The sequence below is a fragment of the Daktulosphaira vitifoliae genome, unplaced genomic scaffold (genome assembly GCF_025091365.1).
Source record: "Daktulosphaira vitifoliae isolate Bord-2020 unplaced genomic scaffold, ASM2509136v1 Scaffold_1, whole genome shotgun sequence".
NCBI classification, from domain to species: Eukaryota; Metazoa; Arthropoda; class Insecta; order Hemiptera; family Phylloxeridae; genus Daktulosphaira; species Daktulosphaira vitifoliae.
The window spans coordinates 9133174-9152356 of NW_026099572.1; the positions used below are offsets into that span (position 1 = coordinate 9133174).

Sequence of the window (19183 nt, forward strand, 5' to 3'; positions counted from 1 at the left end):
GTTTTTTTTTTTTTTTTTGTTACAAGTATTAATATTATTACAAGTACTCAGCTCTCACAAGTCCGATTTCCTTAAAAATATATCATAGGATCACAAATTGTTACTAGTTTAAGACATTACCCCTAAAAATGAAAATATATTTAAGTGCATTTTCATCTAATTTTAATAAAATACAATAATTTTATAATTAAAAAAAATGTTGAAATGAATGAGTGTTCTAATTATTTTTATTGATATACCGTGTCCAATGGAAAAATATTTAAAAAAAAAGAAAGATTGTTTACAATTAGAGAATAAAAAAATCCATCTACAAAGAATCTGTTACAGAAGCTTAAATAGATTTTTGCCATTTGTATTCAAATTTCCATTTTATTTTTTAAGAAATACATTTAAAAAAACACGTTTATTTTCACTGAAGTACAGTAACTGTTAACTCACTCGTTTTCTAAGCCGATTTTTTCCCCATATTAAGACCGCTGTTATCGCACTTTGCATAATAGTGTGCATTTTATAATCTTTCGTGTACCTTTATTCTGTCGATCGCTGAGGTAAGACGTATTTGACGTACCTTTTGTTCACCAACAACTAGATAATCCGATAGCTGTCACATTGCAGTAGTGGGTGTCGCCTTTATCAAAAGATCCATTGCTTCTTTGTTCTGAATTTGATACATATAGTACAATTCTATGTACAAATGAATACATGTGCCAGTATGCATAACCAATATAAATACACATGTACTAGAAGACATGTATAATTACATCGCATAAAAATAATTAATGAAAATACTAAAAATATTATATTAAGAGGTGCTATTTTAGATTTAACTTGAATAGGGCAATTTTTTGATTATTTCATTTCAATTCTCTCGCCGTACTTTCCTAACAACTCAATCCAATTACTTTTAATATAATAATTATCCCGATAGAACTTTCAGAATTTTAAAGAAAACAATATACTATATATTTAATTTTCGTAGGTATTTTATATAAACATATATATATTGTAATAGTGTAATATAAATAAAATAAAATAAAATTTCTTCTTGAAACAATTCTGTATCAAACTTAAGATTTTTTGCTTCTTTCTTTCCAATTTCTTCAGTTTTCTTTTCTCTTTGTTAAATAGTTTTCTGTTAATTTTAACCTACAACCAGGACGATCTGGCTATCACTGTAAAATTAAAAATTATTTATCCTTTTCAATTTAAATTCTATCAAGAGCATTTAAGAGATTCCAGCTATTCTCCAGTAAATAAAACATTCAAAAATATTAATTTAAAACTAATATTTAAAATATTTAATTGAAAAAACCACAAAAAATTGTTCAAAAATCACGATTCGTCTTTTATATACAATATTACCATTATCAATGCTTAAGACATACTATATGTTTAGCATTAATATAGAGTAATATTTTTTAGTTTATGAATTAATATTTTTAGTATAATTTTTATTTTAGATAATGTTTGCTACAAGTGATTAAATTGTATTAGTAATTAACACAAATAAAATCAACTTAGTTTTATAAAATACTACAAGTATAGTATTTTTAATTAAATCAAAACAAGTATTCGTGATAACATTTATTTGAACTCGCTTTCGTTTCACAAGATTACACCACTTGTTAGCTACAAGCGTTTACTTTTCTATCGTTAATTATAGTAATGATAACAATTAAAATAAATTCTTTTGTTAATTAAAGTCTTAAAAGAGACGAATTCGTTATTAAATAAAAATGATGGGTAAGATAAGGATATCACAAGATACCTTTTTATTTAAAACATTGTGCAACAAAACGTATTATTATTATATGTCGGTTAATATCCACACTTTAAACCTAAATTTGAAATAAAGAAGAAAATATGGCTTAATAAAAAAATTGGCTTAAATCAGAGGAATTATCAAAGACTTATGGATCACATAATTCTTGTAATCACGTGATCCATCTAATGATCTATTACAGTGTGAAAGTATGCTAGAACTAATTCTTTCATAACTTTTACTAGAAATTCTATATGATTTAAAATCAAGAATAATCTTTTGCCATATGACACTACTAAAAATCTGGATAGCTCAATTTAATTTCAAGTGTATTCATTCTTGATCTCAAAGAACTTATGAAAGAAATAATATTGAAAAAGGCATTTAGTGAAATAAAGTTTTCAATCCAAAGTCTGAATAAACAACTAAAGAAAATATAGTACTATGTGATATTATTATTTATTATTCTTTAAGCTATTATTTAAATAGAATTTGAACATGTGCAGATTAGGAAAATCTTTCTTTAGTTAAAAAAAAAATTGTGAATATCTGGAAAATTACTAGAACTTTAAATAAAAGCAATGAACAAAATACTTAATGCAAATATTAGTACTACCGGTTTATAATATGATAGGATGTTCAGTTTTTGTTTTTAAATGGTAAGATAGTTAAATAAAAAAAAATTGCGAGGAGTAATTAAATTTTTCTTTTTAATATCCTTTTCTGACTAGTAGATTAACATAAGAAATTCCTAGTTTCATAAGAATATGACAAAAAAAAAAAATCATTGAAAGCTCGGTCTGATTTTTTTAACCTGGTCTAACACAAAGGTACGCCTATGGTTTTAAAATATAAAAGTTCTATTTAAACATGAATTTTTTTTTGATAAATGGATTTAAAATAATTTTCGTATCTTTTAAGTTGTTAATAAATACGTTGTATCTATTAAATAATAAGTTTTTATAAAATTTAAATAAAATATAACGGTAGCACAGTGGGGTCGCGGCATAGTGGAGACATTGCATAGTTGGGTCCAGATAGATTTAATCTGACAGTGATTAAAATCACTATCATAAGAAACGCTTCGATGCAAATCTGTAGATAGTGTTTAATTTTAAAAAATTGATGGATAATTGCAAAAGCAACATCAACTTCTATTAAAATAAAATACAAAACCCATAATTATCATACAAAAATAGTATATTTTTCAATATGGTAGCCATTTGCGTATAGAAGATAGATCGTCGGGACAAATTTTTTTTTTTCATTTTGTAGTACATAAAATAAGCTTTAATTTTATATATGTTTAAAGGACGCAGTATTTCCGGAACATTTTCAAAAATTAAGTTGAAAAAGTTATTTTTTGTAAAAAATTATAAGAGGGTTGTACGATAATTTTATTATATAAGTGTTAGATTTTCAAAAAAAATTATATCAAATGAAAGGGAAATATCTAAGGTTTCAATACAAAAAAATATTATTTTAATTTGTTNATATCTAAGGTTTCAATACAAAAAAATATTATTTTATTTGTTAATTTTTGAAAAAGTTATGACAGTTTTAAGCACAAAAAACACCCTGATAAAAGGTAATTTTTATCGCAAACATTACATTTTTTTTTAATTTTTGACAGCCATTTGCACATAGAAGATAGATCGTCGGGACAAATTTTTTTTTTTTATTTTATAGTACATGAAATAAGCTATAATTTGATATATGTTTAAAGGACGCAGTATTTCCGGAACATTTTCAAAAGTTCAGTTGAAAAAGATCTATGTTTTTTACAATATTTTAAGTTTTGAACGCCCCCTATATAAGGGGAAATTGTCCAATTTTAATAAAAAGTATGTCAAATGAAAGATGTACTTATAATGTATTTAGAAAAAAGAAATTGTGCTGATATATACATTTTTCAAAAAGTTATAGCATTTTTAAGTTGAAAATTAAAAATCGAAAATCGAAAATTTTAACACAAAAATAGTGTTTTTTTAACTACGGCAGCCGTTTAAATGTAGAAAAAAAAGTGTCGGGACAAATTTTTTTTTTTCATTTTGTAGTACATAAAATAAGCTTTAATTTGATATATGTTTAAAGGACGCAGTCTTTCCGGAACATTTTCAAAAATTAAGTTGAAAAAATTAATTTTTGTAAAAAAGTTGCCATTTTAAATCCCCCCCAATGAGCAGGTTAAGTGATAGATTTTCAAAAAAATGATATCAAATGAAAGGTAAATATCTAAGGTTTTAGTATAAAAAAAAATTATGTTGATTTGTTGATTTTTCAAAAAGTTATGGAAGTTTTAAGAAAAAAAAGTGAAAAAATTTCGAAAATTAGCGATTTTAAAATTTGTAATTTTTTTGGATATTTCCCCCATTTGCGGGGAACGAGAGAATTTTTTTTAATTTTTAAGGGTAATGTCTTCAACTAGATACGATTTGTGATCTTTTGACGTATTGTTGAAAGAAATCGGTCCAGTGAGAGCTGAGAAAAAGTGGCAACAGACATAAAAAAAAAAAAANGATCTTTTGACGTATTGTTGAAAGAAATCGGTCCAGTGAGAGCTGAGAAAAAGTGGCAACAGACATAATTAATAATAATTTTAATTTGACTTCATATTTGTGAATAGCGGCAAATAACTCAATGTAATTTTTTCTTATATGTTACATTTCGTTTACTTAAAATGTAGCAAAATGAAGCTCATCTAGAATTTTAATGATTAAAAATACAGAGAAGAATATGATTTCTATTCCAATTACATCATGCAATATATCAACAGAGTTCACATCACTTTGAGGAATGCAAAATGAGACGTTTACTAAACATAATGAAGGATAGAGGCTAGAGCTATGCACATATCGATCCAATCCAATGTCGGGTTTGACTGGATCTGACCACATTTTTTCTAGTGGTCGGATTTTCGGGTATTTTAAAAAGTAATGAAATTAAATCGGGTCGATTTCGGAACATCCCTAAAATATTTTCAAAAAGTATCTGGCTAAAAAAAATATTGGAAAACTCGAAAAATTAATTAAATATTATAAAAACAAAATAACAAAAAAAAAAAAAATTATTAGTGAAGGTATATTTCCAGGCAGATCGGATTAATTATCAAATTTTTGTGTCGAATATTAATAAAAATATATTTCCAGCCGAGATTAATTGTTTTTCGAATTCTTGTATTAAGTTGGTTCGAACTTACTTTAAATGTTATCGGATCGTATTAGATTCATATTTTTTGGCCTGTGTAGGCCTCTAGTAGGATCACTCACACCCTGCTCTCTTCCCCATTCCTAAGCTCTTTTATTTATTCGTAATACAAGTAAAACATTTGATTTTAAATTATAATGACAGAATATAACTGTATAGTTTGTCGAGCTTTTTGTCATACAATATGTATAGAATCATTTTGTGCACAAGTAAAGTTCATGGTTGAGAATTGAATGAGTTTATAGATTAACTTTTCAAGTAATTTTCGTTCTAATCGATCCATGCACTTAAATATAAAATAAAAAATTATTGATGAGTCTAATATTTTGCTCAACATATTTCATTTGTGCTTGGCACATTATTGGATGACTTGTATTCTATATCAATGTCAATAGTTATGAATCTCTTTTGAATTCAAAACGTCATTCTATGATCAGTTACAATTGAATTTGACACTTCAGTGAATTTCACTATGTATTTGGTATCCATGACTTATTAGGTGTGAATAAAAACATTTTTGAATGGAGTACCTAAATATAAACGCATTTACACAGCAAGAAGTTTATGTATTGCGCAATTTATGCTGCAGAGTAAAATGGTTTTACCAGCTTGCTTATCTTTATTATGCGGTTTTAAGACATTTTAAAAAGTTGTGGGTTTTTTTTTTTGTTGTGTAAAGATCTTAACATAATAATCTAGTTAAGAACTCTCACTGTATTAATGGGCTTACCCTCAAAATATTGACGTATTATTAAGAGTTTTAATCTTAAAAGTCAATAAAATAGTTACTCAAGTCCTTTAACATTTTAATTGGTTTAGTAACTACTATAGCTAAATTATTAAGGCTGAATTTGAATGGATGACTACATCTTTTTTTAATGTGATAAAATATGAGGAAGATTATATTTATTATCATTATTAAAATTATGTTGCAATTTTTAATAATAATCAATTTGAATTCACGAAGTTTCTTTTTTGTATTTGTGAATGATATTTAAACTGTTCAATATTGCATTGTTGAGGATTTGTAGATTTCGATTTATCCTGAGATAATAATATAATGATATAATGAATTATCTATCTGTACCTAACATTATCGATAGAATAAACCCCTACTCATAAATTATTACTATTTGAAGTTTAAAACAGATTTAATTTAAAATTGAATACTAGAAAATAGTAATTACCTTTAATCGAATCATTCGAAATTTCATTAAAAAAATTTCATTTTTATCGTTAGATTCGAAATAATAATGAATTAAAAATTATATTTATATGTTAAAAAAACCAAGACAAATATCGTTATCACTAAAAATCCATTTTTCGCTCACTAAAATACTATAATTTACTCATAAAACAAAAGCCTTGTTGGCGTGTCGTATCATCGTTTGTATATGACCCACTAGAACGAAATGAGTCCAAACACGCGACGAGTATACTATATTATATTGTGTATCATATTTACTTACAGTTAAATGAAGACTAACTAAAATATAGAGAAAAAATATGATAAAATTTGCGATAAAACCCATTGTAGAAATAAAATTTAAGAAAAAAAATTGTACAAACAATTTTTAAGGAATTAAACAATTTAACTGTGCAAATTTTGTCAATTTACACAAAAATCAACAAAACTGACAAAATAAAGTGTCTATGATTTTAGATCAATTTTCTCAAATATTTTTAAATGAATATAATTATTCTGTATTATTTGAATCTTTAACCACCATCTTTAACTTTTCTTATTGCTATCTGTTCATCTGATTTTTTTTATCACGCAAGAAATTGCGTAAATGAATCTTTTTTAATAAGACAGTATTAACCACTAGATAAGGCCACCGAATAATAAATACAATTAAAATTAAACTATTCCTTGTTTTTGATATCTTCCTAAAAGATTGACCATTATCGTTTTGAAATAACTGTTAGATCGGCGTTGGCACTTTATTCTACTTTCTGTTATTGTCCAAGCTCAAAGCACAAGATTTTGTTGTTGCTATTTTTTTATGAATAGAACCATCAATGGCTTACGGTCAAGCCTTTTTGGCGAAGCATTCATACCTTCGTGATAGTTTCTTCGGAGACCGAGTATTGTTTATTTTAATTAAATTTATGTGTATAATTATTTTAATATTTTATTTTATTATAAATTAACTAAAATTTTCTAAATATGTGAGTATAATGTGATTAGGACTTCTCCCTAACAAATGCCAAGAAGGAAATGACCAGACCGCTCTTGATGTTTTTGATTAGTTTCTGATTAACGTTAACGAATGTGTTCCAACACTGTCCGTGGTGTTTGTTAAAATTTGTTATCTTGTTTAAATATTTTATTTTATTTTTATTATCAGCATTTTTTTGTAAAAATAATTTTTGATACATTCCTATCTTTTTTCATGTTTAACCTAATTTTTATTAATAAAATTATATTTCCTTATTAGTTTCAACTCTAATTATTTTTTATTGCATAACGTTAAAATTGATGCTAGTATAACTAAATATAATCATAAATGAAGATTTTTAATGAGCAGCATATTTTTTATGCTAGGTAGCAAACATTTTTTAATTTTTTTTTTAATTAGAAGAATATAATAAAAAGATCAGCATAATTTTTATATTTACTTTAAATTTTAGAAAGGGAAATTTTTTGGAACACGTTTCCTTTAAGTTTTGAGTATTGTTAAGATTAACAATAAGATCATTGACTTCGCTGTACAAAAATGATAATCTTAAATAACATCAACTTAAAAGTAATTTATATGGTAATACTTAAATCAAAAATTTGATTATAGCTGATCCAATAATGATAGAAAGACTAATAAAAACAGAATAATATATATATACTAATTTTGAATACATTGAAATATAGTAGAAGTTAATAGAAAAATTTTACAAATACTTTACTACATGATACTACTAACCCCTCCTACCTTACTTAAAATTGCTTGAAAGTTTGGTCGTTTTCAATAGGCTTAATAAAATAAATTATTTGAGTTGAAGAATGTATTATTGTTATTCAGACAGATTCAACTAGAATGAGAAGGACTAGTGTAAATGTTAAAGTTGGATATTAGTGAAGCATATTTAACCAAATCGTTACATTCAAAGTAGTATTATTTGATGTGTCAATTTTCATTTTTTTTAAATATTTATGATTTTTAGTTATGTATATTTTCATAAAAAAATTATACAATTCATAACTTCGAAAAGTTAGAGTAGAGCATATATTGTTAAAAAATAGATTGTGAGTTAAATTAAAAATATATTTACAGATTTTACTATTATTTTAAGTGCCCATACAATAATATCAACAATCTGAACTTTTAATCATTTTATTTAATATCAAACCAAAGATTTACTAATTGAAAAAAAGTTATTTTTATTATTTTTAGCCGATTATACCTGAAGAGTAACATCTATTTTTAAATAGTAATGAAGAAAAGGATATCATTATCGAATATCAATATTCTCTGGATATAGTTTTCTTTCTTCTATACAATGAAAAAATGATAAATTAAACTATATAATGTAAAAAGATTTTTGACCTTTATAATACAAGAAAATTGAATTTGAAATGTGTGTATATTGTTCATGGATGTATGTAAAGCATTAATGGATTGTTGTATTACTAGAATATTCTCATATATATATCGATGTCTTCAGTTTTGTGTTGTTATTTTGACCTGGTTGCAAAGATAATCTTCGGTGCAATAGTTACAGTTTCGAAGTTTAAACTATACTGTCGGCCTAGCTTGTTTTTTGTTTGTTTTTATGCCGATAATCGTTTAACCAATAACGTCAATATGATTATTTTGTTGTTGATATTATTATCGTGTTGTTATTGATAACGACTGATTACTTGTTATTAATATTGTTTTTGTCTGTATTTTGTTTTTGTTGTTGTTTTTGACATTTTACTCTTCCTTTTCTTCTTTGTCGAAAATTTTCAGATATGTCGAATAAGGCTTTTTAATATTGTGTTGTTTTCTTTATTATTGGGTCCTCTTTTTTCTGCATCTTATATAATTGGTAACCCAGTCTTGATAATTTTCTATTTTTTTAAACTTTCTGGATATTTTAAATTTCTTTGTTTTCTTGTAATTTTTTTCATTGATTGACCTTTATTCAACATTTTGACCTTACCTTTGTCCGCTGTTTTTAGCGTGTTCGGTTATTCCAAATATTTCGACTCTTTAGTAATCATTTTCATATTATTTTATTCTTGAAGCAATTAATTTTCTGTTTGTCTACTGCATGACTTGCAATATGAATACAGTAATTTACAGACATAATTTATTGGTTATTCCTGAGATACGGTCTGTAATTTATTGTGTTTTTGTCAATAATTCCTTTCTTATTGTCTTCTTTATTTTCTCCTTCGTTAAGTATATTATCGTATTATATTTTTGCTTCTTTCTGCTTTGCTTAAGAACTTTTCCATGTTTTTAATCGTGTACCTATTATTTTAAAGCACTTGCTGTAGATATGTTTTTCTTCTTTAACGTAGTCTTCGTCAACAATTCTGTGCTTTTTCTGTACACTCTAGTGCCAAATTTACTATTTAACTGTTTCTTCACTAGTTCGTCTAGAAACTGTAGTTTATCTTTGTATTTAATTTCCATTGTTAACTATATGTTCACGTGTATACTATTTAGGTGTTTTAAGAATAATTATAGTTGGTTACCAACATGTTTACTGAATATAAATGTGTCATCTATAAATCATAACCACACTTTTGATTTTTGACAACAGGTTTTTATCGCTTCATCTTCAAAAAACTCCACGAGGTTTAGTATTACTTATTTTGTTTTGACACTGACTAGTTAGATAATTCAGTTCGATTATTTTAGCTTCGATGCGAAGCTGAGAAGGTATTGGTTTTACTAAGATGTGTTTTTTTTTTTTTTTGTGTCTGTTACCACTTTTTCTCAGCTCTCACCGAACCGATTTCTTTCAATGATACGTCAAAAGATCACAAATCGTATCTAGTCGAAGACATTATCCTCAAAAATTGAAAAAAATTCCCTTGTTCCCCGTAAATGGGGGAAACCTCCAAAAAAATTACAAATTTAAAAATCGCTAATTTTCGAAATTTTTTCAATTTTTTTTACTTAAAATTGCCATAACTTTTTTAAAAATAACCAAATCAATATAATTTTTTTTTATATAGATGCATGATATCATTACCTTTCATTTGGTATATTTTTGTGAACATTTGACCCTTTAACAGCCCAAAGGATGGGGTTTCAAAANTGTAAATTTGACCCTTTACCGGCCCACAGGGGGGGATTCAAAATGACAACTTTTTCACAAAAAATTTACTTTTTCAACTTAAATTTTGAAAGTGTTCCGGAAAGTCTGACACTTTTATATATATCTTAAGTTAAAGCTAATGTAATATACTTTACTATGCAAAAAAAAAAATTCGGACTTTATTTTGTCTTTATGGTGAAAATGGCTACCGAATGCTATTTTTGTGTGAAAATTTTCGATTTTGTATTTTACATTTTTAATTTTATTATGCTATAACTTTTTGAAAAATGTATGNTTTTCGATTTTGTATTTTACATTTTTAATTTTATTATGCTATAACTATTTGAAAAATGTATGGATCAATACAATTTTTTCATGAGAAGTAGTATTTATATACATCTTTCATTCGACATACTTTATCTTAATCAGGATATTAATAAGGAACTAGCAGATCATGTAGCTTTTGGAATAATCCACCAATTTTTTTAAAATTAAACACTATCTAAAGATTTGCATCGAAGCGTTTTTTATGATAGTGATTTTAATCACTGTCAGATATCATTATACTTGATCCAACTATGCCACGTCACCACTGTGCCGCGACCCCCCTGTGCTGGGTTTTTTTTTTTAATTTTATATGAACATATTCTAGTATTTCCTATTGCATTTCGTTTGTCAGCTCTTAATATTAGAATATTTGTAATTAGAAATCTTGTAATTTTCATAGTACAGTTACTTTATTCGTGTTATAATATGGTTTTAGTAAAACTACTTTCTTTTAGGATTTTACAATTCTTTTATCCGATGAATTCCTTTTCCTGGTTTTCGAAATTGTAAAATTATTTTTATAATACTCCTCATTAAATCATCTTTAGGTATTTTTTTTTTAGGTAATTGTTTGATTTTTCTATCGAATCTTCTTAATTATTTTATTTGTTTATTCCTTTTGGTCATATGAACTTTTCCTTGCTGTTTTATCACAATTTTCCTTAACATTGTAAATTTTTCCTGTTCAAGTGTTTTGTCTAGTGTGTTATCTACTTTCATAAGTCTTGAACAATGTTTTGATGCATTTTATTTAATAATAGCTTTTGAATGGTTATTTTTAAAAAAATTTTAAAAACTAACTTTTGTTCCTAAGATGAACTTTACAATTAGTTTCAAACATGGATATATCTGTAAATATTCTAAATAATATATTTTTTATTTTTACTTAAGATTTTATTAATAAATTACCCAAATATCAATAATCGATTGCATACAATTTTTAATTTAATAAAGTATATGATATTTTAGAATTATATCAACATTATTTTCAATCATATCTTGAGCAATCAAGGGAATTATTTTTTTTTAAACAAAGTACAAGGAGGATGAGCCGGACAATTATCTACAGTCAATAAGATATGTCGTTTTTCCTTTGCTAGTTGTTTATCCCATTCTTTTAACCAGTCGGAAAATATTTCACCGGTCATCCATGCTTTTTTATTGCTTTTGTAGTCAACTGTCAAATTTTTGACATTTTTAAAACATCTCGGAGTCTGAGATTTTCCAATTACTAACAATTTTTTTTTGTAAGAACCAGTCATATTAGAGGCTACAAGAAGCGTGAGTCGCTCTTTAGATAATTTACCACCACTGCATGTTTCCCCTTTAAAACGTAAAATTTACTACTACAATACTGTATTATTAATCGCTATAGGTGATCAATAAAAACCAATTTTCGTTTTAAAATAACATCGCTATATCCGGATTATCGTTATAACCGATATCGTTATATACGAATAAAAATACTACACATAACATATAAAACCAACCAAATACATCGCTTGGAATCGTTTTACCCGGATTATCGTTGTATACGGCATCGTTATAAGCGAATTTCACTGTATTTACTTAAGTTTTTCATAAGAGCTTTAAGAAAATAAAACTTTAATTATATTTCTTTAAATTTAATTTTATCTTAATTCGCATACAAAACTTATTAAAATTTATTTATTTTAAAATAATTGCGAAATTATAATTTGATCATAATTGGACGGCAGTTATTGAGTATTATTTTGTTATAAAAGCAATTCGTTTTTTTCACTTTATTATTATTTTTTACAAACAAGTGGTAAAAAGTTTCAATTTTATTAAAAAATAGTTTAAGGAAGTTAAAAAGAAATGTTAATTATTCATCAAAACTGTACTTTATTTTTAAAGAATATTGAATGAAGAATTAGAGTCTAAAATAAGCGAAATTATTTAAATTTAAACATGAATTCAAATTTTTACATTTTATAAAAACCTTAATTATGTGGTACTTAATCAAAAATTTTGGTTTTACTTTTGAATAAATAAATTTATTTATTAAAAGAAAATAAAAAATAAAAATGTATTAAATTTTAATCATGTTAAGTTATTTATAAAATAATTAAAACATAATTTAAATTTCTGAATTATTTATTAATTTTGCCAAAATCTCACTCAAATTTCCAAATAAATCAAAGTAGAAAAATATTTTTCAAAAATCCTTATTAGCCAGTGTTCTAGTGAAATATAAACTTTAATATAAATACATTAGGAATCTCTTAATAGAGAATTTGTATATAATATAATATTATTGTTATTTCTATTAGTAATTTAAACAGTGTTATATTCAAATTTTTTTTCAATTAAGAGATGCTATAAATTTAATAGGGTTCGTCGTCAACCATATATTTTATGCATCGAAATCATATCCAATTTCAACAATATTATATCGCATGAAAAAAAAAATCGATATGAAAAAAAAAAATTATAATCAAAAACTAAAATTAATATTTATATGTTTCACCATTTTTATTATTTTTAAGAATACCGTTAAGTTACCATTGTTGTAAAAATCAGACTACACCCAAAGAAAAACCTCAATCAAAATTGAAAGAGAAATTTTATCAAGGGTTTATGATAATGTTTTATTAATACGAACAAAATAACTATTCTTATAAATAATTATTGTTCAAGACAAGAAAAAAAAATATCATATTGATAAATATATCATTGATTCAATAGTAATGATATATTTATCAAATTGANTCGATTCAATAGGAATGATATATTTATCAAATTGAACAATGAATTTATTATATAGATCGAGGTTTTTCTCTGGGTGTATGGTATACCAACCAAACAGTTATTAATAAAAATGTTTTACAAGGTTATCTATCACGAACTGTTTTTAGACTAATTTCAAACAATATATAGTTATAAAAAAGTGACCAAAATGTAAACAGTTTTTTTATAAAAAAAATTCGGTGTAAAAATTAACAAAGTCGGGGATATTATTATTGTTGACGAACTATTTAATCTAAAAATTATTCAACCAGAAAACGTTTTTCTTTGTCATATTTTTCATAACATTATAATAAAAAAAAAGTTTTCAACTTAATATTAGTTTGAATATCGCGATACATTTCAAAAATAGCTATTTTATCTTTGTTCCACTGAAATCTTAAGAAGACTCTCCCTTTCCCCAATGATTACCTGGATTTAACACTGACTAAACCCAATATTATATTGGGTACATATCATTAAAATTGTAATACCAATAATTCGTAATCTTTTAATCTGTCATAACTATTTTTTGTTAACCCTAACAAAATAAAATTGTGTCTATTGATCGTACTGATTTTTTGATTAAAATACCGATTTATAAGTTCTTACTAAATTTCTCTTATTATAATAATAATTTTTGAAAAATTTTTTGGGCATACTGTTTAGTATTTATTTTAGTTTATAATTTCTTAAATATTTTTAAGGCTATCTCTTATGGTATCCCAATTTTTTTTTTAAATGGTAAGATAAATAATTAACTAGCTTATAATATAGTGAATTATCTAATTAAGTTAAGGATGGGTCGATGACAACATTTGAGCCAGTAGCTCTGGAGTTATATTATCTTTAAATGTGTACTGGAGGCGAAACCCGAGCTAAGTTATTTTTATCATTACGCATCAATCTGACACACTTGTTCTCCTTTCCATGTATAAAAATATTGACTTTCAAAAAGCTGGTTCAAAAGTTGTTATCGATCAGTTATTTTCTTAATTAGATCATTTAATTTATTAAAATAAATGTGTGTTGTCATTAAAAAAAATTAATTTGATACCATTATAAAGGATAGACCATTATTATATTTAACCACTCATGTATTGAAAAATAAATACTACTTAAATGAGCCTAAAAAAAAATATTTATTTTATTAGTTATTTTAGGAGAAATTTAGTGTTAAATGATAAATCAATTATACTGTATATAGAATGTCTCAGACCTAACTGACAATGCTTATAACTTTGTATATAATTATCATTTGTTGAAATACATATATTTTTATTTTAATCACTAATAAAACATAAATAAATATATATTTTTTAATTTTTAACTTTAATTTCTTAGATCTTTTCTTACATAAATTTTTGGCTAATTAAATTTATCATGAAAAAATCAAAATTTTATTTTATTAATTATAGCGTTTTATAAATAAGATACATTATGTTCATTGACTTTGTGTATGGTCAATTCTTAATCCATACAATGAGTCGTACAAAAATCAATGATTTGATTAAAACAATGTATTATGGAAAATCGCATTGAATATGCTATGAAAAATTATAAAAAATTGTTACTATAATTAAGCTAAATGTTAATTGAATAGAATATTTTTTAAACATTTGGTTTATAATATATTAAAAATGATCATTAAATATTTTTTTCATAAAAAAATACAAATTACATAGTATACAGAATGATCGAAATCTGGTAAGACACTTATTTTCTCAGAAACTATTGAGAATTTAAAATTTTTGTAAAAAGAAAAATTATTAAGTTTATTAAACTCTACAATAATATGAAGTTAAATAATTTTTTTTTTATCCCTTCAGGGATAAAAATGTTTATTTATAATTTTTTTAAATGGAAACCACTATTTTTTATTTGATAATATGATAGCATAAAAAATTACAAACAATTTTGTTTTTATAATTTTTTTTATCCGAACAACCGTTCACGTTATATAATTGTTTAAAGATTTTGACATCCAGAAAAAATATTGTCATTTATTACTTTTCATAATATCAGTGGCAGTGCAACCGGTATTTTATTAGATCCTTTAGTCTTACAAAACCACAGACTTAGCTATTAATAATACACCGAAAACCCTGTTTGAATCTATTATTGTTATTACTCATTTAGTGCGTAGTAAATTTTTGTACCTAATTTACCTGTCATAACTTGATCAATAAAATTTGGTTTATACAACAGCAAATAAAAATAATGACTTTAGCATTTAATACAGTAAAATGACAATAGAAATTTGGCCTAAAATCACTTAACTTTAACAAGCTGTAACGGACGAACGGCTAATCTTATAAAAAAAAATTATAATAACAAAATTGTTTGTAATTTTTTTTTCTATCATATTATAAAGTTAAAAATATTTCCCATTTAAGAAAATTATAAAGAAGAGTTTTTATCCTTGAAGGGACGAAAAAAATAATGATTTGACTGCATATAATTGTAGAGTTATTTGAACTTGATATTTTTTCTCTATAATAAATTTAAAATTCTCAATATTTTCTGAGAAAATGAATGTCTTACCAGATTTTGATCACTCTGTATATCAAGTTTACTACGAGAAAAAATGATTTCAAAGGATAAATTTTAGGGGTTAGTTTTGAAAGTTATACGGGAAGAAACTATAATTATTTTTTTACTTTTAAATAAAGAATTGTTTAAATACAATTTTTGCTGTTCAATAACTAGTTTTTAATTATTCTTTTTTGAATTATAATTTTATTTTTGTAGTTGATAGGTGTGCGCAACGTTGAAGAATTTTTATCTGCGCTTCTTTCAAAAATAGAGCTTCACTAAAATAATACCCCACTCCTCGTTTTTTATTAATATTTAAATGCTAATATTTAAAAAATTAATACTACAAAATGGTAACTGATTATGAAAATGTTCAGTAATTTATTAAAGTTAATAAAAAAATCAACTGTGCATTTATTGCAAATAAATGCATTAATTTTATGTGTTAAATCTGAATGTAAAATACCAAGAGGAAAATTAATCTGAATGATTATATCAAAGTGTTTGATGAACCATACAAATACACTATACCACGTCTGCATACATAAAATTAATGCTTACTCTAATACGGTAGAAATCAATAACGCTTAAACGCAATAGTTAGTCATGCGTTTAGAGAAAGGAACTGACCATATGGAAATATATTTTAGAATTATAATTTCGCTACATTCTCTACAAACTTAAAAAAAACATCGACTACACAGCATAGTTATCATTAAATACATGTTTTCAAATATTAATTAACTTGAGTGAAATTACCTATTGCCTATTGCTATTAAAATACTTATAATTTAAAATGATATTAAGAAAAAAAACCATAATGTTTGCAGGTAACAATGGTCAGTTAATCTTAGAGGAATTGAGGGACCATGTCTGACTCAATAGCTAATTGCGGTTACGGCAGCAGCGAAGAGACGGCGTCGCTGCTGGTTAAAAGTCCGCCGTCAGTAGTCAGAGGTACTTCTCTCAGCGGTGTTGGCAGTAATATTGCGTCTAGCAGCGGTGGAGGAGGAAGTGGTCACGGAGGAAAACCAGTACTAACCAGACAGGACTGCACAACATCGCTGTCAGCATCCATACACCACAATCGAGATCTGCGTAATGCTACACCAATGTTAGGAAGTAGTGACGAAAGTGGTCCGCCCATGTGCTTAGCGGCAGGTCTTCAGGATGACGGTACGGCTGCGAGGTCGGTGCCGGATATTGAGCTACACTGCCGATACTTGGCGGTCAGCCGGTGTCAGTGCCAGCGGCGAAAAAGTCACTGCATAATATCTAGATCGGTGTCCAGAGAAAGCGTACGGGTTGGTGGACACGGTAGTATTGGTGGCGGAAGTGGTTGTGGAGTCAGCGGGGGCGGCGGTGGTGGCAGTGGCGTTGGATCAGCGTACGGACTGTCACCACCGCCGCCAGTGTTACTTACCACATCACCAAGCTCTAGGATCATAAGACAAAGTTCACAACCAGAGGCCACCGGGAGCGTGTCCATGTGTTCGGGGCACTGTTGTCACATGCACCATCCGCCCAGTTCTTCTCTGCGACAGTTAAGAGATCCGGCCGACAACATAGCAATGATTGCGGCTGACTCACTTCGGATAAACGGCGCTATAAGACAGTTCCGACAGGTTGGATATTGTTGTTATTATTTTTAATATGAAATATATATTTGTATTCCCTACGATAAGGCACTATCATGTTTATTCGTGACCAACATAGTGTGATAAGTAATAGAGTAAAATTAATTCGACATTATGTCATCGCAGAATTAATTTTGTCAAATAAATAATCTACATATAGCATGTTGAAAAAAGTCAACGGATCTAAAAGAGAAGTTAACTTATCTTCAATTACAACGATTTATCAAAACAATTTCTTGAGTGATATTAATTATTTTGGTCTATTTATATATGAGTATAATCATTCTAATAAATCTTTAATGCAAAGTAAGGATGGAAACATTTAAAATGATTATATTAAGGATGGTATCTATAAATTTTTATTCAAATTTAGAAAAATAATATTTTAGTACTATTGGGTTCAAAATTAAAAAAAACTCGTGTTAAACACTGGAAAACATTACACTACAAAAGTATCGAGTATTAATTTTGTAAAACTTTAACTGCATTACACAAAGCTTTATAATTAGTTTGCTTTGTTATATTATGCTGGATTGATCATTTAAATAATTTCTTAATAGATAATTTGACCCGAAATTCTTTTTGTTTGAGTTAATTCCCTGAAAGGAAACTAACTCAAATTTTTAAAATTTTAGAAAAAATATGAATAGTTATATTTTCATGAATATTTTTGAAAAAAAAAATCTTTGATTATGGTTTTTATATTGTTTGCAGCAATAAAAGTTCTATAAACGTTTATTTATAGGGGTTTTCTTCTTAAGAGTTAGTAAATTAGAAATCTCTAAATATATTTTTTGATATATGAAAGATTTTAACGCTGCCTAGTGATTTGACTTCAATAATATATTTAGTAAAAAAAAAAAAAAAAATTCTAAATCTAAATTTTATTATATTTATATTTGTTTTTGATAATTTAAGAAAATATACACACATACTTCTAACAATAATAACCGGTATACAAAATTATCAAAGTATTGTTAATTTTATATACTGTTTAATTATTAATAATGTCATTAATCAATTATAGTATGGGGTAAAAACAGTATTATCGTCATTATCATTATTTTCGGTACACAGAGAAATCATCAAAATCTAAAAAGAGTAATAGAAGAAATTCGTTCAACACAGTAAGATTTGTACAGCCAAAAAATGTTATAAGCAAAATTTATAAAAGTAGATTTTGTATTTATTTGTGCATCATGGTAACAAAAATGCTTTGCAAAATAAAATACTTTTCTACTAGTCCTTCAAGGTACTGATAAGAAATGTACATTATTCGAAAAAAATATTAATTGTAATTATTATACCACACGGTAGCCATTGAAGATACAATGTCCAGCACCATATTTTTAAATAGACTTAAGTCTGATTTCATTTTGAAGAAAACGATCCAAAAAGAATTGATAAACTAAAAAAATAGTACCTTCGGACTCAGTAGAAGATGATAATGTGAAGAAAACTTACAATAGACTTTTTTTTCCAAAAATATTTAAATTAAAAAATGCCATATCCTGTCTATAAATGTTTAAGTTATATAATATTTTGTGATAGAAATACTTTTATATCAAGATTATTATTTTAATTTGTTACTAAAATCTTTTAGTCAGCTCTGATGCACCCTCTGTTGTAATTAAAATATTAATTGTTAAAGTTATTTATAATGATTAAGGTAATATATTAAGTAATTATTTTAAATAGTTTGTATTTTTAATTA

At 25.7% G+C, this 19183-nt stretch overlaps 1 protein-coding gene across 4 annotated transcripts in view; it reads left to right on the forward strand.

Annotated features, from left to right (window-relative positions):
- LOC126894273 (small conductance calcium-activated potassium channel protein) overlaps positions 1-19183 on the forward strand; it is a 208643-nt gene that overhangs the window by 63573 nt on the left and 125887 nt on the right. For all 4 annotated transcript variants that reach the window (XM_050665163.1, XM_050665160.1, XM_050665162.1 and 1 more), the window contains exon 2: positions 16663-17457. In XM_050665163.1, coding sequence (XP_050521120.1) covers positions 16702-17457 — 756 coding nt within the window. In that variant the 5' untranslated portion in view covers positions 16663-16701. The remainder of the gene's footprint in view (positions 1-16662; positions 17458-19183) is intronic.